General features: G+C 44.7%; 1 protein-coding gene across 1 annotated transcript in view; it reads right to left on the bottom strand.

Annotated features, from left to right (window-relative positions):
- LOC115092872 (prosaposin-like) overlaps positions 1–25367 on the bottom strand; it is a 91101-nt gene extending 65734 nt beyond the window's left edge. Inside the window, exons 1-3 of the mRNA XM_029604261.1 lie at positions 25308–25367; positions 20004–20140; positions 2137–2277 (exon numbers count right to left, since the gene is read on the bottom strand). Coding sequence (XP_029460121.1) covers positions 2137–2277; positions 20004–20140; positions 25308–25350 — 321 coding nt within the window. The 5' untranslated portion in view covers positions 25351–25367. The remainder of the gene's footprint in view (positions 1–2136; positions 2278–20003; positions 20141–25307) is intronic.
- Between the last annotated feature and the right edge of the window lie 2185 nt (positions 25368–27552).

Here is a 27552-nt window from a genome sequence, read left to right as displayed (position 1 = left end):
ATGTGCATCTACATTATTATCACTCACTAACATCAACAGAAATATCAGGCTTGCACCCAGCATATTTTAAGCGAACACCACAGATTATACAATGAAGGTGAGATCACAGCAGAATTTTTGTTTCTTTGCAGACAGCCATCCACGTATAAAGACCCATTGGAGGACATATTGCATTTGGATAGAGCAGACAGTGTGTCTCTCATTGGGATGCTGACCACAGAGATCTAGAGGGAGTAGTTTTGATAGAGAATGCACACAAGCAGCAAGGTGTGGCTGTGTATTGGTTAGGCATTACAGACCTATGGTCTGTGAGTTTTAAATCTCTAATCCCTATTTTATGAAGACCTGGAGTGGGGAAGTGAGTCTGAAGTTTCCCATTCCTAGTTTCCTCTTCACCTGTTTGTATTTTGGTATCTTGACTTGTGTTTTCTTACCATAAGGGATCTGTAAACCACCCCCAGCCTTTTGAGAGATTTTACAAGAGAGAAGGACTATTATGCGAACTAATTCATTTACAGGGTCATTCATCAAAATACGTTATGGTATTAACGTACGTGATAATACGTTAGCGTATGCATTAAGAACACTAATGTGCAGTGTGAATGCAAATTTTTGGGAGGGGCAGGATCAGGGAGGAGTCTGGGCATGTTTTAGAAAAATGAGAGGCAATATTGCACCGTGCGATAGCATAACGCGCATGCTATCGCACGGTTTTAACGCTGGAAATAACTCCACCTTTTTTCTTGGCATTAGGCTGTGCGATATGCCCGAAATGGCAAAACGCAATTCGCAATAAATGTTTTGAGTACAGGAGTGGAGGAGTAGCCTAGTGGTTAGAGCATCAGGCTATGAACTAGGAGATCAGCGTTCAAGTCCCACTGTCACTCCTTGTGACCTTAGGCAAGTCACTTTACCCTCCATTGCCTAAGGTACAAACTTAGATTATAAGCCCTCTGCGGATAGGGAAAAACCATTCAGTATCTGAATGCTTTGAAGTGCTGCAAAAAGCAGAAGATAAAAAATCTAAATAAAATAAAAATTGTGGCCATTTCGGGCTTGGGAGAGAGAGTGGAGTGAGAGATAGAGCCTCTTGGGAGGGCCTCATAGTGTGCAACTATTTATATCTCTATAGGAGGGCCAACTAATAGGTCGAGATGAGGTGTTGGTGGTCCTATAGGGTTTAGGGGCCAGTTTCTCATGTAGAGAGGGTACTATCAAGTTAGGGTCAGAAAACATAGTACAAATTTCATCACTCCAAATGACATGAAATCTTCACCAAGGTATACTGTGCTGTTTGTACATCTCACTCTACATGAGAAACTGGCCCCTAAACCCTAAAGCACCACCACCACCACCACCTCACCTCAACCTATTAGATGGCCCTCCTATTGAGATATAAATACTTCACTACTATGAGGGCCTTGTAGATAGTCTCTCTCTCTCTCTCTTTCCTCCCAAGATTTCCCTTTTTATTAATGCAGGCACTATCAATGCGTTAATAACGCATTTTGAATGAATCTAGGGGTTAGTGTATAAGATGCCTAACCATCTTGAAGACAGAGGAATGGTACTGGGCCAGCAGGCCAACCCTCAAGAGCTCTCTTATAACACAGTGGATATTCCCTAAAAGCAAGAGTAGAAATTCTTTTCAATTGACTGGAGAGAGGAAATGGAAAGGGGGAGGGGGTCAAGTAAAAAAGATTTAGGAGGATAAATCTTGACTGTCTAAATGTAGGAATATTTTCAGCCAACCAAACTTCAGCCCCTATATTTTTGGCTGAAAATGTGCCTAAATCTAGGTGTTCAATACTTGGCCATCTATAAGTAAGTCTGGTATTCATTCACCTAAATTTGGGTACCTAGGTCAGGCATCTAGTTTTGAAAATAAGTGCTAATTTACTAACTTGCATCCCCCAATTAAAATGTTCCCCAATCTACATTTTGGTTTCCTAAATATAGATGCTTTGTAAAACTAGGCACCGAAATTTAGTTCAGCCCAGTTCAATTTCCAAATGGGCTGAATTAGCCACCTAACTCCCAAGGTTACACAGCTAAACCATTTGAAAATTGACCCCTAGGTAACTCATCACTACAGGGCTTCTTGTGGTATTGGTGTACCCCACAGCATTCACTCACATCATTTGGGTCTTCTTTTACCAGATCTTTAAGTTTCTGCAGGACTTTGGTACAAATTGTACACTTCCATGATGGAGGCTTCTTCTTCCTTCTCCACTCCCAGGGAGGTTTCATTAGTATCTCTTCACTAAGCCCATTCAGCTGTTGGAAATAAAGCACAAAATAACTGATATTAGATCTTTTCCTTGTGAAACCCACCTCCCAAGGGAGAAGAAGGTTAAAGAGCATGCTACCATTTAAGTGAACTGCAGCAGAGTAAAAAAAGAGGAGAATGCAGCTGCCAGCCCAGGAGAATTTCCTGGGCTGGCAGCTTATAACATAAGCTGCCAGCCCAGGAAATCTAGAATGAGATTGAAAAGGTTGCCAGACCTCTTACTGTGAAGCTGCTTAAATGACCATTGAATAGATGAGTCAGAGACTCAAGTAGGGGATTTGCATATCACAGCCCTTGGACTACTGTTGGTAACTTGCAGTGAAATATCACTTTAAATCAAAGGATAGCAAAATCCTAAATTACAGTACTATGACTGGAAAAGTTCTATATTAGAGAATTCTGAATGAGAGAGTGATTTATGAGAGAAATGTACTGAAAAAATAATTTTAGGAAGCAAACATTCTCACCCTGAATAACAAGGGGAGCCAGACCCTTGGGTACCCAGTTCTCAGACAACAGAAAAGAGTGGTGAGGCAGGATGGAAAGGTGTGCACACATTCTCTTTGCATGGTCCTGCCAGGGTCTTGGTCTTTTGGGTGAGAGAAGGTGACCCATCTATGCTGGGTAATAGCAAATGACTGGCCATGAGCTTAGTGGAGCTAAAATCACTGAAAGCTGAGACTGTGGAGAGCCTGATTCACTGAATGCTAAACAAGCTCAGAACTCAAGAAAACCTAAAAACCTTCAAAAAGGAGTTAAAAATGTGGTTGTTCAACAAAGCATACCAACTCACCCAATGAACAACACAACATCATCGCCCTCCAATCCAACCTCATGAATAAATAAATGAAATTCATCACATCTAAGTTTTCATACATAAGAAATGAAACAAAAAACTGAACTAAATCCTTACACGTTATCCCTTATGCTTAATAACAGTTTGTACTTTGCATCTCTTGTTTAACCCCCCCCCCCCCTTATCCCTGTAACCTTATTTTGTAAACCGTTATGATGGCGTTATTTTGTCATTTCCGAATGACGGTATATAAAACTCATTAAATAAATAAAATAAATAAGCCATGAACCTAGTGCAGCTATAAACCCAAGCCATGGAAAACCTTCCTACCAAGGGAGAAGAACGGAAGGACAGTGGCAGATCTGGAGGTGGAGTGATCCCCAAGAGGAATGGGGATGCCAGTGGTAGATTTAGTGGCCCCCAGGAGGGTGTGGATCCCAGAAGCAGATCAAGTAGTCTCCATGGAGGGTGTGGACCTCAGCAGCAGGTCCAGAAGTGGTCAGGTTCACCAGGAGGTTCACCAGGAGGATATGGACCCCAGTGACAGACCGGGAGGCAGTCAGGTTCCCAGCATTGGCATGGACCTTTCAGTGGAGTGGAAGTGGAACTTAGGAGATGGTAGTGGTTTAGATACAATGGACCCCCTGGGCAACACTGCCCACCAGCGCAGTTGCATCTTTTCACATGGGTGAGACTTGAGAAAAAAGGGGGAGGATAATAATAACACTTGAATAAGCTGGAACTCAAGAGGTCCCTTCTATTCTATATAGTGGTATACAACCCCAAATTGCCAAATATGAAATGTTCTTGCTACCTTGTAGAAATGATCATAGTTGTGTGGTCTGTGAATATTAACCGCGAGTAGATACGTGTGCTGTTTGACATCCTATTAGCGATGTACATAGTCATGTAGAAATGTATATACTTATATAAAATAATAAACCTGTATACATTTGTACATACTGCCAGCCTTGTTCACAGTCCAATTTGTTTCCTGGGTTGAAGGGAGGGAACCCACTAACACCTTCTTCCCCAGGTGGAGGCACCAGGTGCCAGGAATGTAAGGACCGACAGAGTTTGCCCTATGAGGGGCTCCCGCCAGATTGGTCCTGGACCCAGGAATGCCCTGCAGGGTAAGCGGTAAAGGGGGCATTATACTTTAATCTGCTTTGATGTCATGGAAAGGTCTCAGTCTTCTAGTTCTCCAATCTACACTGTAGAAAGTTCTCATGTCAAGATACTGAGAATTCATGGCCTCTAACATCCCTGCTACCACAGTCTTTGGTGCCAAGAAACTAAGGGTCTACAACCTTCATCTTCTGAGCTACCTAGGTCATTTCCCCTTTGTCAGTGACTAGCTGGGCTCCCTGGAGAGGCAGTGCCATGAAACTTGATCAGTCAGCCCAAGTGTCTTGGATCTTCTGGAACATTCTAAGTTTATTGGCTCTACCACCTGATCCATCTTCATGTGTCTACAGGCCCTCTATCTGGAGCAGCCTGTGACTAGAGCAACCTGTGACTACCCCTCCTGCAATCCACGCAGACCCTGAAACAAAAGACATGGTAACATGGTACTGCAGGGATGGGAAGAGATAGCATGCATGCTCACTTACTTTTCTGCATGGCCTTACCTCCAACTCCTCTTGCCACCTAGTTTAGAGAGGAAGAGCTGTGTGAAGAGGAGGCAGCAGTGGCAGGGTGCCCATGGGTTCAGTGAACATGCATGCATTCTCCATTTTTATGTCTGTGGCATCATGCTGCTACAGTCACCACAGCTGCTGCTGTAGGGGAATGACCAAGGTGGGCCAGGAGGGGCTGAGAGAGAGGAGCTTGGGGAGAGATGAGGCACAGATGATGGGTTAGGGATGAAATAGAGGTACAGGATGTTGGGGAAGAGGGTGAGAAGTAGATGAGTAACAGAAAAAACAGAGAAGTGGAGATGAAAGGAAGAGTTTCTGGGCTGAGAGGGGAAAGAGGGAAAGCTGAAAAGCAGAAAGCAGGAAAGTAAAGACTGGGAAGAGCAATGATGAGCTGAGACAAAGAGGTGAGAAAGAAGGAAATGGAGAGAACAGGAGGTGAAAAAGTAAGACTAGAGATGGGATGGTAAGGTGGAGGGTGTGAAATGATAAAAGACAGGGAGGGGGTGGTAAAGAGATGACGATGGAGAGGAGAGAGAGAGAGGGCCAGAGAAGAGAAAGATGGGAGAAGTGACTGAAAACCCCCTCCCAGGAGGGGAAGAAAGAGAATGCCACCAACTGAGTGAACTGCAGCAGAGAGAGAAAAAGGGGCAATGCGGCTATGAAACAGGAGCCACCAGAGCAGGACTGAAAAGGTTATCAGGACCCCTTACTGTGAAGGTGCTGAAAGGGCTTGAATAGAGGAGTCAGAGACTCAGGCAGGGGGTCTGCATGTGACAGGGCCCTGACTACTGCTGGTAGCTTACAGTGCAACATCACTTTAAAAGCAAATAGGGGTAAAGTGCTAAGTTATAGAATCTTACTGAAGAAAGTCTTACATTGTAGAATTCTGACTGAAGAAGGGATTTGTGAGAGAAATGTACTGAAAGACAGTCCTAACAAGCAAATATATTCTCACCCGGAGTGACAAGGAGAGTCAGAGCACTTGGGTACCTGGTTCTCAGTAAAAAATAAATAAAAGGGCAGGTGGTATAGAAGAGCTTGCCTGGGTCTTGGCTTTTTGGTTGAGAGGAAGTGGACCTTCCAGAATATGCAACAGCAAATGACTGACTATATACTTAGCTGAGCTGGAATCACTAATAGTCTGAATCACTAAACAGTGAACAAGCATGAGCTTAGTTGAGCTTTAAACCTCAGCAAAGGAAGTTTTCCTACTGAGAAAAAAAAAAGCCCAAGAAGGATGATGGTGTAGAGGCGATGTTAGGTCCCCCTGGGAGAAAAAGGGACCCTGGAGGTGGAGTCAGGTCCCTCAGGAGGGTGCGGACCCCAGAAGAGAATCAGGAGGCAGAGCTGGGTCCTGTAGGAGGGAGCAGATTTGTCAGAGGAGTGGAAGCGGAGCAGCTAAGACGGCAGCAGTTTAGACACAACAGATTCCCCCCACCCAGAATAATGGTGCTTGATTAAGAGGGAAGGCACGAGGTCCCTCCTATTCTATACTGTGGTGTTCTGCGGGGACCAAATAGCTAACTATGAAATGTTCCTGCTATCTAGTGGAAATGTATATATAGTTGTGTAGTCTGAGACTAATAACCACAGGGGTTTCTAAGTTTGCTCTTTGATATCCTGTTAGCGATGTACATAGTCTTGTTGAAATGTGTATTAATGGCAAAGTTCTAATTTATAGAAATTAGACTAAAAGAGGAATTTACAGTATATTGGAAATTTATTGAAAGACAGCCTTATCAAACAAATAGATCTTTCATCTTTGTATTTATACTTTACTCACACTCCATTTACTCTATCTCTTTTATATATATATATATATTTTTTTCTTTTTTTCTATATAATATTTATTACTACATTACTATGTTTAATTGGTTATCTATTCTATTTGTTCCATAATTTATTGTTAGTTCTATTGTTACCTGTTTTATTGATCAACTGTTCTATGTAAAGCCCACTACTCTTTTTGGGCATTTAAAAGTTGTATGTAAACCGGATTGATTTGTAGTTCCTACAAGAACTTCGGTCTATAAAAAATTAAAAATAAATAAATAAAATAAATCCTCACCCTGAGTGAAAGGGGGAAGCTATAATCCTTAGGCATCCAGGTTCCACATCAGAAAGGCTATGCTGGATGGAAGTGTTTGTAAAATTATTTCTCTTCCTCTACTCTTGCTTGTCTTTTGGCTGAGAAGGGAATGATCTTTCTGAGTTAGATAAAACTAAAGAGCCAATTGTGAGTTTAGTTGTGAGGAATCACTGAAAAAGGAGCAACCTATGAATTTAGCTGAGGTATGAGTCCCAGTAATAGAAGCTTCTCCCACAGGAAAAAAAAATGCTAAGATGCTTAGCTATGCAGAGATGGAGTTGGTTTCCCCAGGAGGATGTGGAGTTTGGTTCCTCCAGGGTGAGGTTTGGGAGGTGAAGCTGGGTCCCCCCAAGAGGGCGGGGACCCTATCACTGGATTAGGAGGTGGAATTTAGTCCTCTAGAAGGATATGCACGCAGTAGTAGAGCAGAGGTGGAGCAGAAGTGATGGATCCTTTCCCCACCCCCCACCCCTTATGACTGGCAGCACCCAACAGCCCAATGGCATTTCTTCACATGGGTGAGATTTGGGGTACAATGGGAAGGAAATATAGGGGATACTAACTGTATTGGATCAAAGGGAATGCAAAAGGTTTTCTTTTCTATATGGTGGTAATTATAGGGATTAACACCCCCAAGTAGCTAAATATGCTGGTTGATATCTTGAAGAAATGAAAATAGTTGTCTTGTCTACTGCCAGCCCTGTAGTCACATCTGTTGTTCAGGTTTTACTGGGGTGAAGGGAGGGAAATCCCACCAACTAACACCTTCCCTCGGTAGAGGCACCAGGTGCCAAGCACATAAGGACTGACAGGGTCTTCCCAAGGGCAGGGGCTCCTGCCAGGTTGGTCTCTGACCCAGGAATGCCCCTGCAAGGTAACTGGGCACGGGGGAGTTACACGCAGTTGGTATTTGATTCTTCTCTGGAAACGAAGCGCTGGCCATTCTTCCAGCCTAACAGCAGCCATGCCTTCAAGCTACCGTAGCATTCTCCTGCCTCTGAATTAGGGATGCCCAATAGCATCTTCACTAGATCCAAGTCCATATTCAGTTAAGTGACTTGGTTAATTGTTCTCATTTTTTGGAGGGGGATTTTGTAATAGCAAGTGCTTAATTTGTGGGAGAATGGCCCGGAACATAGTTCCGCCACTTCTTTCAGACAAGAGGTAGAGCTGCCTTCCCTTTCAGAGAGCCTGCAAGAAAGAGATGGAGAGAGGGTGAGTCTGGGGCAGACAGCCACTCTGCTCCATTCCCTTCTATTCTTCCCCTTCCCCTCGTCTTCTATAGGGAACAGGAGGAGAAGGGGTGATACTAAAACAAATGCAGCAGAGCAAATAAAAAACCCCCAAAAAACAGACACATAAAGGAGTGGAATTGGCAGAAGTTTGAAGCTTATGAGCAACAATGGCCGTCATCAAGGCTTCAGCTCTTGCTTTGATAAGCACTACAGCTCCCAATATTCAACTTGTGTCAATTCCACCCCTTTCTGTGTCCGATACACAGGGATTCATTTCTGGTGGAACAACCCGGAATGGAAGTCTGCCACCATATTTGCAAGGCCCAAGGAGGTGGAAAGGAGCCGGTGGTGTAAACCAGTTCTGGCTTCCCCCACGGAATATCTGCTTGAATATCTTTTAACTAAGTTTTGAAATGGAGTTGACCCATATTTAAGGCTTCTGGTTTTAGGTGTTTATTTTCTAGCTGATTAGTGTTTATTGGGGGGGGGGGGGGGGTTTCCCAGGGCAGGCACTATTGTTGGATATCTTTTCTGCTTGAATCAAGTACATGCATTTGTGCAGCTGAGGAGTCGTTATCGTGGAAAAGGCACAAAAACAAAGCAGAGGATCCGGAAAGGACAAAGGAGGGGTGAGAGAGGACCAGGGGAAGTGCTGCTTTTCTGATATTTATTTAATAAACACCTATTTTATTTTATTTTTTTTGCATGAGGGGTGTTTTATCAGAACTTACTGGTTAACACCTAAAATCAGAAGAATGGCAATCCACAACCTGACAGTTTGGCAGTGCCATCATAATCTGCCCTCCGGAGTTTAGGCTTTGCTGGAATAATTTGCTTGGAGCACTGCTTAGGACAGCTTTATTTATTTATTTAAACTTTTTTTGTTTTTTTTTTATAGACCGGTATTCATCGAAGCATCATATCAGTCTACATGGAACTGAACAATGAAAGTACAAAAAACAGGGGAGATCGGAACTTGGGGGGGTATAACTTGTACAGTATTAACGGGATCAGGTATATACAGTAGATACGAGGGTACAGTCGTGTTATATACAAAGGTACAGTGATATTCGTGTAAGGGGTAAGAAAAGGGAGGAGCGCTTTAGAGGGAGAATAAAAAGTATTTAGGAGGTAGTGGGCAGGAACATTATAGTAAGAAAGGTTTCAGGGTGTCTGCAAGAGTCCAGTAAAGCGGTAGGAGGGGCGGGGTGTGTGTGTGTGTGTGTGTGTGTGTGGGGGGGGGGGGGGGGGGGGTGGTACTATTCAGGGAAGGCTTGTTTGAATAGCCAAGTCTTGAGGTTTTTTTTAAATGTTTGTGTATGTGGCTCTAGCCGAAGATCCGTTGGCATCGAGTTCCAGAGGGTGGGTCCGTCTAGGGAGAAGGCCGCGGTGTTTTGTGGTGCAGAGGTGTGTGGACTTGAGGACGGGGTATGGAGGGTTCCCTTACAGGTGTATCTGGTCGGGGGGCGGCTGGATGTGTGCAGGTGGAGAGAGTTGTCGAGCCAATGAATGTTGTTGCTGTGGATGGTTTTGTGAATAATAGAGAGGCATTTGTAGGTGATACGAAAGGAAAATAGGGAGCCAATGAAGTTCCTTGAGGACAGGAGTGATGTGGTCTGTTTTGCGGGTGCTTGTAAGACTTCTTGCAGTCGCATTCTGTTGCAATTGAGAAAACCAAAACAGAAGTGTATTATCTGGTGCTTTTGTTTGTCTATGGGGTCAAAGAGGTTAGCTCTGCATCAAAGTCAGGGCATGGGTACAGTTTAGCCTGTACTCCAAAAGAGGAGTGGAAATGTCTTTGTTTATTTTCTGAAATACGTGAAATTCACTCAGGTGCTGGAAGCAATTACCAAGCCTTGGCTGAGGTCCTCTGCACGAGCAGAGTGCTTATGCAGAAATCCTGAAACCCGGTTTTATATTTTAAGCAAGAGAAAAAGTGACGTGTGTCAGGCCTGGATTTGTCAATAGGCATAAGAGGCTTCTGCAGGCTGGCTGAAGATTTACTGCTTTGCAGCGGTGCCAAATCTCAATCAACAGGGGCAGCCTCTCCCTTTCCAGGCAGGAAACAGGATGGGGTGGCGTGAAAAGGCAGAGAACGTTACGCAGTCAGGAGCAGACCAAAAGAAGGCAATGGACTGTGATAAGTTTACTGGGAAACTCTGTTTGAAGGACTTTACTGTGATTTGGCATTATTGTCATACCTGGGAAATATTGTCTTCTAGTCACCCTGAGATTACCATGGATTAGCAGGGGGGGGGGGGGGGAAGGAGGGAGGGCAACTGCACACTGCGACTGGATGCTCCCAAATTTGCTCTCATAAACACTCTTACATGTTCACACTTACTTTCACTGCTCATTCTCTCACATTCTCACATGTCCATTTACACCTTTACTTCTGCCATTCTCCCACTAACACTCACACACACACACATATTCATATCTCTCCCTCTTCCATACACACATGCCCGCTCACTTTCACACCCATGTTCACTTGCACTCAGCTCTCTCCTATTCACCTACATACACTCTCAGCTCTCTTCTTCCTACACAAATACACACTCACTCACTCTCACAGACATGCTCATTCATTCTCTCTCTCCCCCACCTTTCAAAACACACTAGCAACGGCAGACTCTGACTTGGGCTCCTGGAGCAGCAGCAGCCTCTTCCTTCTCCTCCTTTGCTGCGGAAGTGGACGCTGCCTGTTTCTTACTCCTTGTTTGATGCACGGGCAGGAAATTGCAATGTTGATTGGCCAAGGCAAACAGGATGGGGCGGGCAAGTGACTGGATACAGGAAACAGGCTGTGCAGGAACAGGTGGTGTCACAAGGAAGTAAAATTAAGAGTTAAAAAGGTCTGGAGATGGAGGAACTCGACAGTGATTTCTACCTTTTTCAGCCGCGCAAGACCAATGACGTTCCTTTCTTCTTTCCGGATCCAAGCAGATTGGTTTTGCTGCAGCACCCGGAGATTTCCGGTATTGGCCCGGAGACCCGGTAATTCTTTTAGAATTCCGGAGTCTCCGGGCCAAATCCGGAGAGGTCCCAAGTATGATTATTGTCCCATGTGCAGGCTTGGATTTAGACATAGGCAACTGCCTCCAGTGCCAAACAGGTACTGGCGCATTGCGGACCCTGCGGCACCCCACTCTTCCCATAGGTTTAGCAGAGTTGCTTACTTGTAACAGCTCCCCAACACAAAAGGGGACCAACAGCCAACTAACCAGGTGCCAACGGGCACAACAACACCGGTGCTCTTGGTAACAGAGGGGGGAAACAACCTGAACCCAAATAACAGGCCTTAGGTGGGGAGAGTTGGCTTCTACACCTCAAACAGGTTCCGAAGGCTAGACTGGCCAAACCTACTGGCGCTTTGGCCATCCCTATCCAGACAATAGTGAGAAGTGAATGTGTGGAGAGAACTCCACGTCACAGCTTTGCAGATCTCCTCCAAGGGAACTGCTCATAAGTGGGACACTGACGCTGCCATGGCTCAGACAGAATGAGCCTTGACATTTTCCCCAAGTTGAAATCCTGCCTGGGTAACAGAAGGAGATGCAATATGCTAGCCAACTGGATAGTGTCTATTTGGCAACAGAACGCCCAACCTATTCCTTTCAAAAGAAATAAAAAGTTGGGTGGATTGTCTATGGGCGTCTGTCCACTCCAGATAGAAAGCTAAGGCTCGCTTGAGTTCAAACTGTGCAGGGCTCATTCGCCTTGGTGCGAACGGGGCCTGGGAAAGAATATTGGCAGGATGATTGACTGGTTAAGGTGGAAATCATCATCACCTTAGGAGGAACTTAGGGTGTGTGCACAAGACCACCTTGTCATGATAAAACTTAGTGTAATATGGATAAGTCACTGAGGCTTGCAGCTGGCTGAGCTTGTGCGCTGAGGTCACAGCCACCAAAAATATGACCTTCCAGGTCAGGTACTTGGGGTCATAGGTGCACAGTGGCTCGAAGGGAGCTTTCATCAGCTAAGCTAACATCACATTGAGCTCCCAAGACAGAGGGGGAGGCCTTAGGGGAGGCTTCAACTGAAGCAGGCCCCGCATGAATCGTACAACTATAGGCTGTACAGAGACCAGCGCGCCATCTACACCACTGCACTGAGATGAACTGTGATGGAGTTGGTTTTTAAACCCATGTGTGAGGACTACCAACCTGCTTATCCTTGGAGAACCCTGGTAATAGGGATCCCATATAGGAGGAGGGGGTGGGGTATCATAGGATCCATCAGCACAAGAGGTGCTGCTGAAGGCCTGATGCTGATTTTTCCTGTGGTTTTTTTTTTTTGCTGCTGCAGCCTCAGGGATCCATGATTTCAAAGTGAGGTGGGAGGAATGCCCTGAGAGGAGGATTTGGGAAGGAGGGTTTGCAGATTTGTACCCCTCCACACATTACCTATGGGTGCACAGCCCCTTATTCCGGCTCTGCCCAAAGGACCAGGGTACTCTGCCCCTGTGCTTGTGGGATTGTGCACAGACCACCAGAGGGCACTGCTCACAGAATACAGTGCCTCATATTGGCAGAGCCTACATCTGAGTGGCCCCCAGACTGAGGTTTGCCAAGTCAGAGGCGAATGCCTTCCACGCAGAGCCAAAGACCGGAGTTATGTAGAGCTAGGCTCAGAATACTGAATCATAGCCCTGCCTCTGAGCATCTGAATTGGTCCTTGTGGTTTAAAAGAGATTGTTGGAAACAAAGTATTCTGGGAACTTGAGGGTCAGAGACTGAGATGAGCACTGGGGGGGGGGGGGGGGGGGGGGAGCTCTCTGGCTGTTTTGTTTCACCGGTTTGCTGTGATGGGTGGGCTTGCCTGTCCCTGATATTTCAGTCTGCATCAAGACTAAGTGCTGCCCCCTATTGAGTTTATTTTCACATTCTCATTTTCTGCCCCTTCCAACCAGCAGGAGGAACGTAGAGGTGGTGCTTCTGATCTGCAACAGCCTGCTTCATCCTCTGCCAGCTTCTCTATGAAGCAGTGGCATAGCCAGAAATGAATATCTGGCTGGGCCCGAGGTTAACCTGGGTGGGCCCTACAGGTGCTGGAGGTCTTTATTCGCTGCACCGCAGGAGGGAGGCGATGTGCCGGCGACCCTACTTTGTTCTTCAGTGGGCGGGCAGGGAGGTGTCAGCAGCTCGGCGGGGTCCTTTTCTCCTTTCATGCAGTCGGGAGAAGAGGTGCCGACTGCCACACTGAACCTTTATTTTATTGCGCCGCGAGTGGGAGAGAAGCTGCCAGCAGCCCCGTGGGGCCTTTTATCGTGGCCCGCCAGCGGGAGGGTAGATAACGGTGGCCTGGCTTTGGCGATGAGCAGGAGGATGCGTGGCCGTAAGGAATAAGCAGGCAACTGTCAGCAGCTGTGGCGGCACCACCGCTGGATGTAGAGTTAAACCACAGCATCTTCAGTCTGGGTAAGGAGATGCAAATAAAAACGTAGCTGTGCTCGACTGGAGGGTTAAAATCCAGACAATTTCCAGACATTTTAGCACTCCGTCTACCTTCCAGACAGTACCTTAAAATTCCATGCTGTCCGGAGAAAATCCATACAGTTGGCAACCCTGGCTCGAGCCCCCTCCCCCAAGAACATCTCCAGACTCCTCCCCCTCCCAGCCCAGCCCAGTTCTCTGTCCCCTCACACTCATTTCCCCTCCCCTCACACTCATTCCTCCCTCCCCCATCTCCAGCCTCCTCCTTACATTAAAGCTCCCTCCCCAAGCCCATCTCCAGCCTCCTCCTCACACTCAAACCCCCTTCTCCCAAGCCTATCTTTGACCCCCCCCCTCCCCTTCCTCCCCCCTCCCCTCACTCTTTTCCCCCCTCCTCCATCCAACTTCACTACTGCCAGCAGTGCAGATGAGTGCTTTAGTCCCTTAGCATTTAGCCCTGCTGAATAATAAAGGCTTCCTCTCCGTAGTGTGTGGGGTATACAAGCAAGGTAGCCAGAGAGCCACGCCACGCCTGCCTCGGGCACCTGACCCTTTACTTGCTCCTAACAGGTTCGTGCAGTCTGCTGAGCTGCCTACGTGCTCCTCTCTGACTCTGCAATGCGAACGTGCGTCCTGCGCGGTGCTCGCAGACTCCTCTTGGGCGGTGCAGCCCTGGCCGCCCAAACTTGCTCCATTTGCGAGTTTAGCGGCTTTGTGCACCACGCTCCTACTGATTGCCGAAATGCTGCCGATTGCCTGACTCTTGACATGGTCTCTGCACAGCACAACTTGGGTAACCATTGTTTCTGACTATGATAGCGCGCCCTTCTTGAATTTTTTTTTCTCCGTTGGGTGCTACTCTCTGCATTTATTTTATTTATTTATTTAAAATCTTTTCTATACCGTCGCTAAGTTATCCACCATCGCAACGGTTTATATGTTGGCATATAAATTAATGTAGGGAAAAGCGTACTATAGTACATTCTAACAGGTGCCGTCAAAGGTTCGGTTACAATAAATCATTAAAGACAAACAATTGTTTGGTGAAGTAGGTCATGACCGAGTGTACCAGGAAGGTACTGTTTACGGGTAAAATTCATTATTCATAGTGTTACAATTATGTTTATAGTGATGTAGAGTTCATAGACCCCTCTACTGTATGTTTCTAAGTGCTGTGCATCGGTGCTCTTCTGCCAATTCCTGAATGTTTTCTATTTTCCCGTCGCTTTATAAAATGCTTGTTTAAAAAGCCATGTTTTCAAACTTTTCCTAAATGTCTTGAGATCTCTTTGTAATCTGATCTCTATAGGCATTGTGTTCCAAAGTGTGGGGCCTGCTAATGATAAGGCCCTTTCTCTCACTTGGGTTAGTCTTGCCGTTTTTACTGAAGGAATGGTTAAGAGTGCTTTATTTGCTGATCGAAGGTTTCTGTGTGGGACGAGTACTCATAGTGCTGTGTTTAGCCAGTCCGATTTTTCATCATGTATTAGTTTATGTATGGTACATAAGGCTTTGTATTTTATTCTGTGTTCTATGGGTAGCCAATGTAATTCCGCTAGAGTTTCAGTTATATGGTCCCTCCTTCTTTTTCCAGTTAGTATTCTGACTGCTGTGTTTTGTAGTATTTGAAGTGGTCTTAATGTTGTATTTGGGAGACCTAGTAAAAGTGCATTGCAATAGTCAATGCTGGAAAAGACTAGTGCCTGAAGTACTGTTCTGAAATGATCTGGTGTTAGTAGTGGTTTTAGCCTTCTGAGGATCATTAGTTTTGCATAGCCTTCTTTTACTTTCAGTGATATGTGCTGTTTTAGATTGATTTCAGGGTCCATTATTATTCCAAGATTACGTACTTTTTCAGCTAGTTCAATTTTCTGGTTGTCTTTGAGGATTATTGGTGTTTGGCTGATTTCAGTATTTTTCCGTTCTAAGTGTAGAAATTCTGTTTTATCAATATTAATCACAAGTTCCATTTGGTTTAGTAGTTGTTTTACAATGTCTAGATACATGTTAACTAGATTTAACATTTTCTCTAATGTGTCTTCTATGGGTAGGATTAGTTGAATATCGTCTGCATAAATGTAATGTATGATTCCGAGTCCTGCAAGTAGATGGCATAAGGAAAGCGTGTATATGTTAAAGATGGTTGCCGACAGGGCTGATCCCTGTGGTACTCCTGTTTTGAGATTGATTTTTTCTGATAATACGTTATTGACCTGAACTTGGATGCTGCCTGCTTTCTATTGGCTGCAGTGTTCTGCAAAACAGTTTTGGTGGGTCTGAATGAAAAGTAAGTGGGCCACTGCCCACCCAGGCCCACCCGTAGCTACGCCACTGCTATGAAGCTTGATCTACGCAGATCCCCGCAGGTCTCATGCAGATCATAGGGAAGCAGGCAGTTGCAGAAGCACAGATTGCACCACTGTGGAGGTCAGGGCTGGGGAGGCAGGGTGAGTGGAAGTCATAGCAAAGGATTGTTCCCTAGGGCAGATGTGACAGCTATTCACTACTACTCACAACACCACAGGGCTTAAGTGTGCAGATTGTACAGGCACACCCTTGCACAGTGTCCCATACAGCTGCACAGGTCACCCCTGCCCCAAAAGAAAAAAAAAAGTCAGCCCTGATCATGATCAACCATTTGGATAATCCATGTGGGGAGGTTTACCAGATTGCCACTACAGATCACAATTATAAAGCACATCAACAACAATGTTTAAATATGTATGTAGAAAGAAATGAACCAAAAAAAAAAAACCAGCTATGTAAAAATCTGATTTTCATGAATCGTAGAGTAGCCTCTCAGATCCTCCTTAAGTTTGGCAGGCACACAATCAGATACTGGGCTCAGCTATGGGCCTGCCTGTGGCAAATCTGTCATGGAGATAGCCTGAGAGAATCGCCCAAAATTTGGCTTTTAACATTTTTTTAATCTTTATTTTTGTTTTGTGGTTTTTTGTTTTTTTTTAAGAAGTAAAAAGATCAGCAGGTAGGTTGTAGACAATACCTTTTTCCAGAGCTTTTTTTCTAGAAAGTGCTGGTGCTCAGAGGTAGGGCCATCCTTGTTGGGGGGGGGGGAGGAGAGGAAGGAAATCAGGGCAACCGTCAGGTGCTCTGCCTCCGAGATAGTCCAGCTCCCTGCTGTGGGAATCAGTCACAAACATGAGCCCTCCTTTTTGTTCCTCTGACTTCATATCGCCACGATACTAAGTCGGAGGAAGTACAGAAAAGCAGCCATTTTCTGCTTTTCTGTACAACTTTTTGGGCTGCTCAGAAATTAATGCCTGCTCCGGGCAGATGTTAATTTCTGAGGGTAAAGATGTGCGGGTTGGACGCACATTTTTTTTTTTTTTAATTGAGGGAGAATAGCTAATAGCCCCATCAACGTGCATTTGCATGTGTTGAGCGCTATTAGTTTTGCAGGAGGGGGTTGGACATGCGTTTTGGACGCACTAATCCCCTTATAGAATAAGCGGTTGTGGACAAGCTGTCCAAAACCCGCGTCCAACTGCGGGTTAAACAGGTGTTGCCATGGTGCAATGACTGACTCTCCCCATGACCTCCAGAGCCCCTGAATGCTGTTTCCACAGCACCGCCAGCCCCGCTGACCTGGGACTCTAACCCAGGTCTCTCCACATAGCAGCGGGCATTACTGTCCCTGGGCTGCCTTTTAGTGGCCTCACTTAACAGATAAAGGAGGGGAAATAATGGTATAAAAAGAGAGATTGTAAATACTTCCTTAACCAATTAGCTTACATGATTTTGATACACCTGCTTCGATGGCGGGGGAGGGGGGGAGGATAGGAATTGGATTCAGACGACAGCCAACACTGGGCCCTGGCTTTTACGGTCCAGGGTACCGATAAGCAGACAATAGGGGAAACGTGCAGGACTGCTTCGATGGCCAAGTCCAAAAGCAAAGCCCATTCAAGCACTAGCATTGCATGAATTATCAGGAAGGGCTGAAAAAATGTTGCTAGCAGTAATTTTGTTATGCGCTTGACAGTTGCTTGGTTTTGATTGCTATTACTTCCCTTAGCCATAAGGCTTGGGAGTAACTGGGAGGAGCGGCGGTTGCCACCCTTAATAGAAACATGAAGGTGTCCTGCATGGAGCGGCAGTTACTACTGTAAGAAACTTGCTGGGCAGACTGGATGGACCTATTTGGGTCTTTTTCTGCCATCGTTACTATGAGGTTTGGTACAGGTGGCAGCTAGACGCTCAACGCATGCCTTGCCCCAGTACTGAGTTCCCAGAGAGACTGGTACAGACTGTCACTACTGGGGACCGATTCAGGGAAGTTACAGATTCACACACACACACACACATATATATATATATATAGACTCTCCTGTATCTTATTTCTATTCTAGTTGTATTCTTATTCTTATTCTCATTATCCATTATTATTACTTTAATTAGTCTCATTATGTTATCAGTCGTAGCAATAAATTCTAAACTACTATTTTTATGTACGTATGGGTTTGAATTGCAGAGAGTGAGAGCTCCATCTAGTGGCCTTTTAAACTCATCCGTGTAAGAATGTCGCTTTTTTACTTTGCTCTTTTAGGGGCCGATGCAATGAGACGCACGGTACAACAGGCGCTTGTATTGAGTGCTCAGTGTGCGCACAGCCACCTCTCCTGGGCGCCCGATGTTATATTAAAATGAGCTGGTGTGGTAAAAAGCACGAGCCAGGGATACATTGTGCGTCTCTAATGCTCAAACGCCTCAGGTGCCCAGGAGATGTGGCTCTGCGCCCACTGCATTGGTCCCAAAAGGGGAAATCTAGCCCTTGGTCAAATTTCTGTTGCTGAAATCATAAACTGTTAGACAGCGGAAAAAAGAACCTAAGTTAGGCACGTTAATGACATGCAGTAGATTTTTTGGAACTATTTAAGAAAACACATAAAACAAACCTTAAGCACTGTCCAGCCAATATTTTAGTTGTCTTGCCCAAATCACGCTGTGCATATTAAAAATACAGTGTACGCACATGCCTCGAATACATGCCTCCAGAACACTTATGTGGACAAGTCTGTTTTTCCATTTACTCCCACATACAGCCAACTTATACAGGTGAACATGAGCCCTTGACTCGCAGAATGCCTTGATGTGAGCTCCTGGGCTGGAGTTAGGTTTGCCACGGTAACAGGTATGCATTGGACACGGGGGATTTTCTGCATCAGAAGGTGATAGCTAATAGCTCTATCTACATGAAATTTCCAGGTGACGAACGCTATCAGCTAAGCCAGAGGGGGACAAACTCCAGTCCTCGAGTGCCACAAATAGGCCAGGTTTTCAGGATATCCACAATGAATATGCATGAGAAACATTTGCATGCACTGCCTCCATTGTATGCAAATCTATCTCATGCATATTCATTGTGGATATCCTGAAAACCTGGCCTGTTTGTGGCACTCGAGGGCTGGAGTGCGCCATCACTGGGCTAAGCAGTTGTTTAGGTGCACGTTTTGGGTGTAACTGTAACACATCCAAACGCGAGTTTACTTGTGTGCTAGGCTGGGCGCACTTTACTGCATCAGCCCCTTAGTCTCTCCCCTACTCTTTGCAAACTTGAGTTTTGCAACCAGCAGGCGGTAATGCTGCTGTAATACTTACATCAGAGAATGAAATGAAACAGGAAGCGTGATGTAAGGGAAGAGAGGACAGGAAAGAGGAGGACAGAAAAAGAAAAAATATGAAGAGAGGTAGGAATCATAGTGGATAATACATTGAAATCGTCGGTTCAGTGTGCTGTGGCGGTCAAAAAAGCAAACAGAATGTTAGGAATGATTAAGAAGGGAATGGTTAATAGAACGGAAAATGTCATAATGCTTTTGTATCGCTCCATGGTGAGACCGCATCTCAAAAAAGATATAATTGCACTGGAGAAGGTACTGAGAAGGGCGACCAAAATGATAAAGGGAATGGAAGAGTTCCCCTATGAGGAAAGACTAAAGAGGTTAGGGCTGTTCAGCTTGGAGAAGAGACGGCTGAGGGGGGATATGATAAAGGTCTATAAAATCATGAGAGGTCTAGAACAGGTAAATGTGAATTGATTATTTACTCTTTCGGATGATAGAAGGACTAGGGGACACTCCATGAAGTTAGCAAGTAGCACATTTAAATCAAATCGGAGAAAATTCTTTTTCACCCAACGCATAATTAAGCTCTGGAATTTGTTGCCAGAGGATGTGGTTAGTGCAGTTAGTGTAGCTGGGTTCAAAAAAGGTTTGGATAAGTTCTTGGAGGAGAAGTCCATTAACGGCTATTAATCAAATTTACTTAGGGAATAGCCACTGCTATTAATTGCATCAGTAGCATGGGATCTTCTTAGTGTTTGGGTAATTGCCAGGTTCTTGTGACCTGGTTTGGCCACTGTTGGAAACAGGATGCTGGGCTTGATGGACCCTTGGTCTGACCCAGCATGGCAATTTCTTATGTTCTTAAAAGGAGGAGTAAACAAGAGGTGTGAAGAAAAGGAGAAAAGAATTGGGTGACCTGCAAACTCTCACCTCCCAGGGTGTGTTCTGCCAGATGTGCATGCAGTATTCCTCTCTGCCACACATAACCGCTGTCTCCTGATCCTGGCACCAGAACTCAGGTCCCTGCAGACACTGCTGTGGGACTTCCCACTCCTCAGCGGCCATGACTGTCGGATAAAAGAAAAAAGGAAAGGAGTTGTTAAACAGCTGCATCTGTCTCTTGGACACAGGGACAGGAGGGTGGCACACAGATAACCTGCTGACAGCAATAGGTTTCATGATAGCAGAAAGAAGAATTAGCTAGAAAGTAGCTGAGGCTATAGTGAAATGTTACGCTGAAGATCAGTCCTTGGTACCGTGCCCGGGTCTGGGACACACGGGATCTCCCCTCCACCCACTTCTATCCAGTGACCTCTGTCTCAGAAGAAAGATTTTGGGTCTGTTCTGGCTTGCTGACACCCTTTTCCTGTTGCAGTGCTAATATCAAGTAAAAGAAATGGGAATTACAACTGCCACCCTGCACTGATTTTTTTTTTTTTTAAAAGAGCAGTGCTTAAGGATGCCACTTCACCCAGGTGAACCTGAACAGGCTGATCAAGTTCTGGGTTTGTCCCTTTTTCATGCATGGAAATGTAGTCCTATGTTTCTAAGCGAATTCAGAACTTCAACTCCATGCATGCAGTGGGGCAAACCCAGGACTGGATCAGCTTCTCTGGGTTGCTGGGGCAACCCTACCTGTGCTCAACCATTTTTTTTTTTTTGTAAATTATATTTTTTATTGCACAATGATAACAAAGCATAATACAATGCAGCACGAGTAATATAATAAACATTGCTTAACCCCGCATGTCTTCAGTGTCTCTTTTGGTCTCGATGGGATACAACTCTGAGGCTTGTGCAACCATTTTTAAGGCAGAGATATTTTGATCATGCAATGTATCCTGCACAGCATTTTGAGCATAACAAAGTCCGTTATATTTTTTATATGTTTACATATCTATTAGGCAGTGGTAGAGGCAAAAACAGTAACAGAATTCAAGAAAGATTGGGATACGCACAAAGGATCCTTACCCATGAAGAAATGAGGAGAAAAACTACAACAGGTAAGTTTTTCTGCCTGAACTTAACTGCGGAGACCTTACTTTGAAGGGGGATAATTTTATTGTAAACCGATGTGATGTCTTCCACGAACTTCGGTATATAAGAACAAATAAATAAATAAAATAAATATTAATCACTTGTTTTTTTTAATTTTTGAAAAAGGGATTTTTTTTGCATTGCTTTTTTTGTATTTCTTAGGCATTTTGTCTACTTAGTTTTAGAAAGAAAGAGTAGAAGGAAGGAGCTAAAAAGTCACTCAGCAGCTCATGGTTCAGAGGGAGGTATCTTCAAAGGATACTAATGATGCATTAGAATTAGGGCATCCCGACAGTGAGGTTCCAATAATTAGAAAAGTAGTCCAAGTGCCTGTAACTAAAAACTCACCTGAGCTAAAAAATTCTAACTTATCCCTATCAATTAAAAAGCAGAATGAAAATACAAACAAAAAACAGACTTTGAAATGCTTGTATCTAATGCCAGAAGTCTAAGAAGTAAGATGGGAGAATTAGAATGTATAGCAGTGAATGATGACATAGACTTAATTGGTATCTCAGAGACATGGTGGAAGGAAGACAACCAATGGGACAGTGCTATACCTGGGTACAAATTATATCGCAATGACAGAAAGGAGCATCTGAGAGGTGGGGTGGTGCTTTATGCCTGGGATGGCATAGAGTCCAACAAGATAAAGATCCTGCATGAGACTATATGCACAAGCGAATCTTTCTGGGTAGAAATCCCTTGTGTATGGGGAAGAGTATGGCAATAGGAGTATACTACCGTCCACCTGGCCAAAACGATGAGATGGATGATGAAATGCTTAGAGAAATTAGGGAAACTAACCAAATCAGTAGTGTAGTAATAATGGGAGATTTCAATTATCCCAATATTGACTGGGTAAATGTAACATCAGGACATGCTAGGGAGATAAAGTTCCTTGATGGAGCAATTGTTACAGGAACCGACAAGAGAGCGAGCAATTTTAGATCTAATTCTCAGAGGAGCCCAGGATCTGGTGAGAGAGGTAATGGTGGAGGGGCTGCTTGGCAATAGTCATCATAACATGATCAAATTTGACTTAATGTTTTCAGTGCAGAGGGGCACAAGACAGTGTTGCCCCTTCTCCTCTTTATTTGTTGCTTTGGGGATGGAGCCCTTCTCTGCAAGGATTAGGGCTAACATAGATATTCAGGGAATCTTGGTGGGGGATACATCTTACAAAATGTCTATGTTTGCGGATGATGTCCTTTTCACCATAAGTGACCCTTTGAACTCTTTAAAGGCTTTATTACAAGAATTGTGATTATATGGCAAGGTTTCTGGGTAAAGTCAATATCGATAAGTCAGATCTTATGTCTATATGGTTAAAGGAGGCTGATCAAACACAATTGCAAGTAACATTTCCATTTAAATGGGCAAGCACATCTTTCAAATGGCTGGGGGTACAGGTAAGTTGGGAGAAAGTAGATCTCATTTTTTTAAATTATAAAAATCTGGCCGATTTAGATACATGGAATAGACAATTTGAATGTGCTACCCAGGTTCCTATATCTTTTCCAGACTTTGCCTATGGAGTTACCAGAATTTTAAAACAGTACAGGCTCGGATTTTCAGTATTATATGGAGAAGGCGGCCGCCAAGTGTAGCCAGGCATGTCATATCAATCTAAAGCTGAGTGGACTAGGAGTACCAAATTTCAAAAACTATTATTTTGCAGCAGAATTAAAAGTGGTGGTAGACTGACATAAGGCACACAGCTGTAAACAGTGTGTAACTATTGAACAAGCCCATGCTAATAACGTGTCTATTATGGGACAATTTTGGCTTCCTAAACATTGTGGAATATTATCTTTTCCAATTTCTCCTTAGACAAGGCACACTTTACAACTCTGGGATTGGTGGGGAGGAACATTTTTTTTTTATGGGGACAGCGATTTGTGATAATAAGGGTTTTCCACCAAGGCTAATATCAGGTATGTTTCAAAGATGGAGAAGTTTGACGTTACAACTTATTGGTCAGGTATGGGATGGTAGTGGGTTGTTAGGTTTTAATAGACTGAGTCAGGCTGATTATTATGCTTACTTACAGTTATCTCACTATGTGAATTCTAGTACTAAGCAAATCACGTTTAATAGGAGATACATTATTATTTGAAGGTTTATGGTTTTCACCTCAACCAGACACAAAATTGATATCCAAACTATAGATGTTCCTACTGGGAGACTTGAAATCTAAACCCATACATTTTATGGCCTGGGAAACGGATTTGGGAAGTCCTTTGGAGACTGCGGAGTGGGATGTTTGCTTTAGTTCCCTGAAGCAGAGCTCCATCTCAGCCCTTTTAGTAGAGAATGGATATAAATTACTTTATCATTGGTATTTAACCCCAGCGAGACTTTGAAGGATCTATCCAAACCTGTATGATAAATGTTGGAGGGGGTGTGAATATGAAGGTACTATGTTCCATATTTGGTGGAGCTGTATCAAAGTATTTATATTTTGGGACAATGTACTGCATTTATTATCTGAAATATTACAATGTACTGTACCTAAAGACCCATAGTACTGTTATCATTTCCTCCTTCAAATCGTAACACATTTCAACAGATATTGTTTTCTCAAGTTGTCATAGCTGCAAGGCTGGTGCTGGCTGCAAGTTGGAAACAGGTGGATTGCCCAACAATGCTGCTGGTTAAAAGGAAATTGACAGCGATACGATTGATCTGGACAAATTTATAAAAATCTGGCAACCATATATATCCTGGATGCAGACAGACAGCCTTGCGAGTGATAACTCTGATTCTTAGATGTGCATTTTCTCTCTCTGTTTTGCATCTTGGCATTCTTGATTTGGTTAAGTTGGGTAGGGTTTGAGGGCTTGTGGGAGGGGTTAAATATGGTGTTTCTGTACAGAAAAGCAAATTGTGTTTTCAATGTATTTTGTATTGCTCTGACTTCAATAAAATTTTAGTTATAAAAAAAAATGTGAATTAACGACAGGAATGGGGACAGTAAGTAAATCCATGGCTCTAGCACTAAACTTTCAAAAGGGAAACTTTGACAAACTGAAGAAAATAGTTAAAAAAAAACCAAACTATAAGATGCAGCTACAAAGGGAAAGAGTGTGCAATAGGCATGGACACTGTTTAAAAATACCATCTTAGAAGCGCAGTCCAGATGTATTCCACACATTAAGAAAGGAGGAAGGAAGGCTAAACGATTGCTGGCATAATTAAAAAGAGAAGTGAAAGAGGCTTTTTTAGCCAAAAGATGTTCATTCAAAAACTGGAAAAAGGATCCTCAGAGACGTGGACAGCCATAGCTTGGCACAGATCTGACGAGTCCCCTTCCACAGTGAGGTTTGCTGTAAAGACACACACACCCCATCGCCTCCAACATTTGAGAACCCCCCTCTCCCTGCCCCCCCCCCCAAATAAATGATGTAGGTGTAGCTGGGAAGTTTAGCCAGGGCCCTGCTGGAGGCCTGCAGGGGGTGAGGGGTGGTGGAGGCACCAGCGTGCTTGCATTTTAGTAGAACAGGCTATAACTAATCCTCGTAATCCTCTACCACCCAGGAAAGCCTTTATAGCTTTTCAATATATTTCTGAACTTACTTGGGCAGGAGAAAATCTATTTCTGAGGAAATGTATTTCTCTCTCATCAGTTCTCCATGTTGGTGATGTCCAACTATACTTTTAGATGCCGGAACGAGCTATAAAGTTTGCATCCTACACGTGGAAATTCTTGATCCCACAGGGGCATCTTCTAGGCCTTAGGTTTGGGGAGAGGACGCATTCTGGCACCCTGCCTGCCTTGAAAAAACAGGAGGGGACAGAAAGGAAGTTCCTACTGGGTGGCAATACGAATCCTGCACCTTCAGTGGATCCTGATCTATAAGAGAACCAGGGTCAGAGCGTTCACAAACAGTTAGAAACCTTCTGCCCTGCACACCCTCATCTGTCTGAAAGGCACTTAAGTTTAAAATGTCTCTTGTACACACAGCGGAGCGAGTTTCTGACCAATCCGAGCGAAAGCAAAGCGAGCACTGATGAATATATCAAACAGGTTTTTAGAAATTCGTTTTTGTTTGACAGCATTTTTCTGAGGGTCCCCCTTTATCTATTTCTTCTCACTCTTTGTAACCATTTGCGATGTTTCCGTTTTGTGGTTGCTCGACAGCCTTGCTTTCTTCACTGTCTGTTTCAGGAAACAGTAACCGGGTCTCTTCTTACCTGTGGCAGCAGAGATGAGCAGCAGCAGCCAAGGAGAAGTCATCGCTAGCCCCGTCTCCAGGCACCTTTTAATGGGCTGCTTCATCCAAGTCCCCCCTTAATATAGCCAGCGTGAGTGAGCCCCTGGGTCTCCCTCCAGCCAGTCAGCTTGCCTGAGCCTGGCGATGTCATGAGAGGGCGGGATCTGGATGGGCCACACTCTGCTGACTTTTTGGACTAATCCAGTGATTGCTTGATTTCCAAGGTGAGACCTGTTGCATTCTGCGCAAAGATGCCTCCTTCTCTTCCACCGTCTTCTGCTTCAGCTTTGTCTCTTTCCTTTCTTCCCAGGTGGAGTGGGGGGGTGACCACCTGGCTCCAGGGCAGAAGGAACAGCCGAGCCAGTCCTGGTTTTGCAACTCCTGTTTGAAAGGAGACTGTTATACCAAGAAAGTCTCAGAATACCTTGTAGCAGGAGTTGAAGACCCAGCATGGACTTGCCTGTTCCTCCTCACCTGGGGCCTCGTGGTCACCTCGGCACCCAACCGCAGACCCCGATGTAATAACGTGTGCTTGGCTGTGCGCAAGTTTTGTGCGCAGAATTTTATTCCTGGTGTAATAAGGAGTTTAGCTCAAAATAATGTGGGCATAAATGTGAGTCAAACTGTGCACACACACATTAGCACTTCTCCATACAACCCCCATGTTAATGAAGGCTATTTCCCAGTGCGGAGTGGGGCAGAAACGTAACTTATTTTCTTAACATTGGAAATGTAGATGCTGGTCAGAGATGGAGTAAAGTTTCTGACGCTACTTATTTGCACACCACATGATTTGTGCAAATTGTGTGCAGAATATTTATGCACCTAAGTTATGCTCATAGCAGTTGTGTGCATAAAACATGAGTTGAGGCACAGACGTTGTATGCCTAAAAGTTAAGAGCACAGCATGACTTAGGAATATAAAAGTTGTGCTCCAAGTCATGCTGTACTCCTAACTTTGAGGGGCACAGTGTTTGTGCCTCAGACTCATGTTGTGTATGCACAATTTTTATGCCCATAAGTCATGTTTTATGCATGGTAAGCATGTCTTTGTGTGTACATTTTCAGGTTAGCATGGTTTGGTTTTTTTTAACTCCCGATGCATGAGCATACCATTGGCTCACTGCTTCGGGAATTAGCTCTTTTGTTTGGTGCGTGAGTGGAGGCCATAGATCCAGTGCGATATCTGTGCGCAGAAAGCGGGCATTCAGTGTTGAGCGCCCGTTTTCCTATTGCATGCCCAGCCAATATTTAACGTTACGGATCGCGCAAAAAAGGTGGCACTAGAGAGGTGTTGGGCGTTCCTAACGCCTCCTCGGCATCGGGCACACAGGAGAGGTGGCTGTCAAGCGGGTTGTGAAAACAGATGCCCAATCTACGAGCATCCGCTTTCTCCAGCTACCGGCATAGACACACACAAGATACACGACCTAGCTTGTGTGTGTATGTTGGGTGTCCAGAAATCTGTTTTATTTGGTTCCTCCTACTTGGTACAATACTATTAGGAGGAATCACAGAAAGCAGGATTTCTTTTTTTCAATGCGCCCTTGAATGTGGCATACCTTTACGCCAGCCCTGGGCTGGCATAAAATTTGCCGCGTTGCAAAGGGTGCATTGGCCATGCGGGAAATTTTTTGCATTGCTGGCATTAGCTAATAGCCTCATCTACATGGAGTTTACATGTGACGAGCGCTATTAGCTATGCAGCGATTTGGACCCGCTAATCCCCATATTGGATCAGGGGTTATGGACACGCGTCCAAAACGAGCGACTAATTGCATTGTTAAACTGTGCGCCAGCCGCTGCACACGGTGTTGCATCGGCCCCAGTGTGCACTGAAGTTCAACTCATGTATTTTTTTACCCACGTCTTATTCCGTCAGGGTCACAGACCGCCTTCCTGATCAAGACATGGAAATGTAATTGAGAATGATTTGCTAGAAATATAAAAGTGAAGGAAAGGCAATCGAAAGGTTTTCGCTCTCCTGGAGCTCGTCTCTCCTTATCTCACTCTGCCACAGCACAAGTCCTCTGCTGTCTGCTTCTTAGGACCTCTTCCTGAGTGACCGGAGGGCTCCAGCTTGCCCTGGTGGTTGGTACCCTGCGTTCTCAGCGAGCCCTGATCCTCTGAGCAGAGGCTAGAAAGGAAGATTTCGCTGTCCCCGATGATCCAAATGAATACAGGATCATTGCTCTGGGACTTCTAGCACCCACTATTCTATTCAT

The sequence above is a fragment of the Rhinatrema bivittatum genome, chromosome 5 (genome assembly GCF_901001135.1).
Source record: "Rhinatrema bivittatum chromosome 5, aRhiBiv1.1, whole genome shotgun sequence".
Taxonomy (NCBI): domain Eukaryota; kingdom Metazoa; phylum Chordata; class Amphibia; order Gymnophiona; family Rhinatrematidae; genus Rhinatrema; species Rhinatrema bivittatum.
Note: the sequence above shows the minus strand (reverse complement) of the source record. Positions and strands in the feature narration are given on the sequence as shown.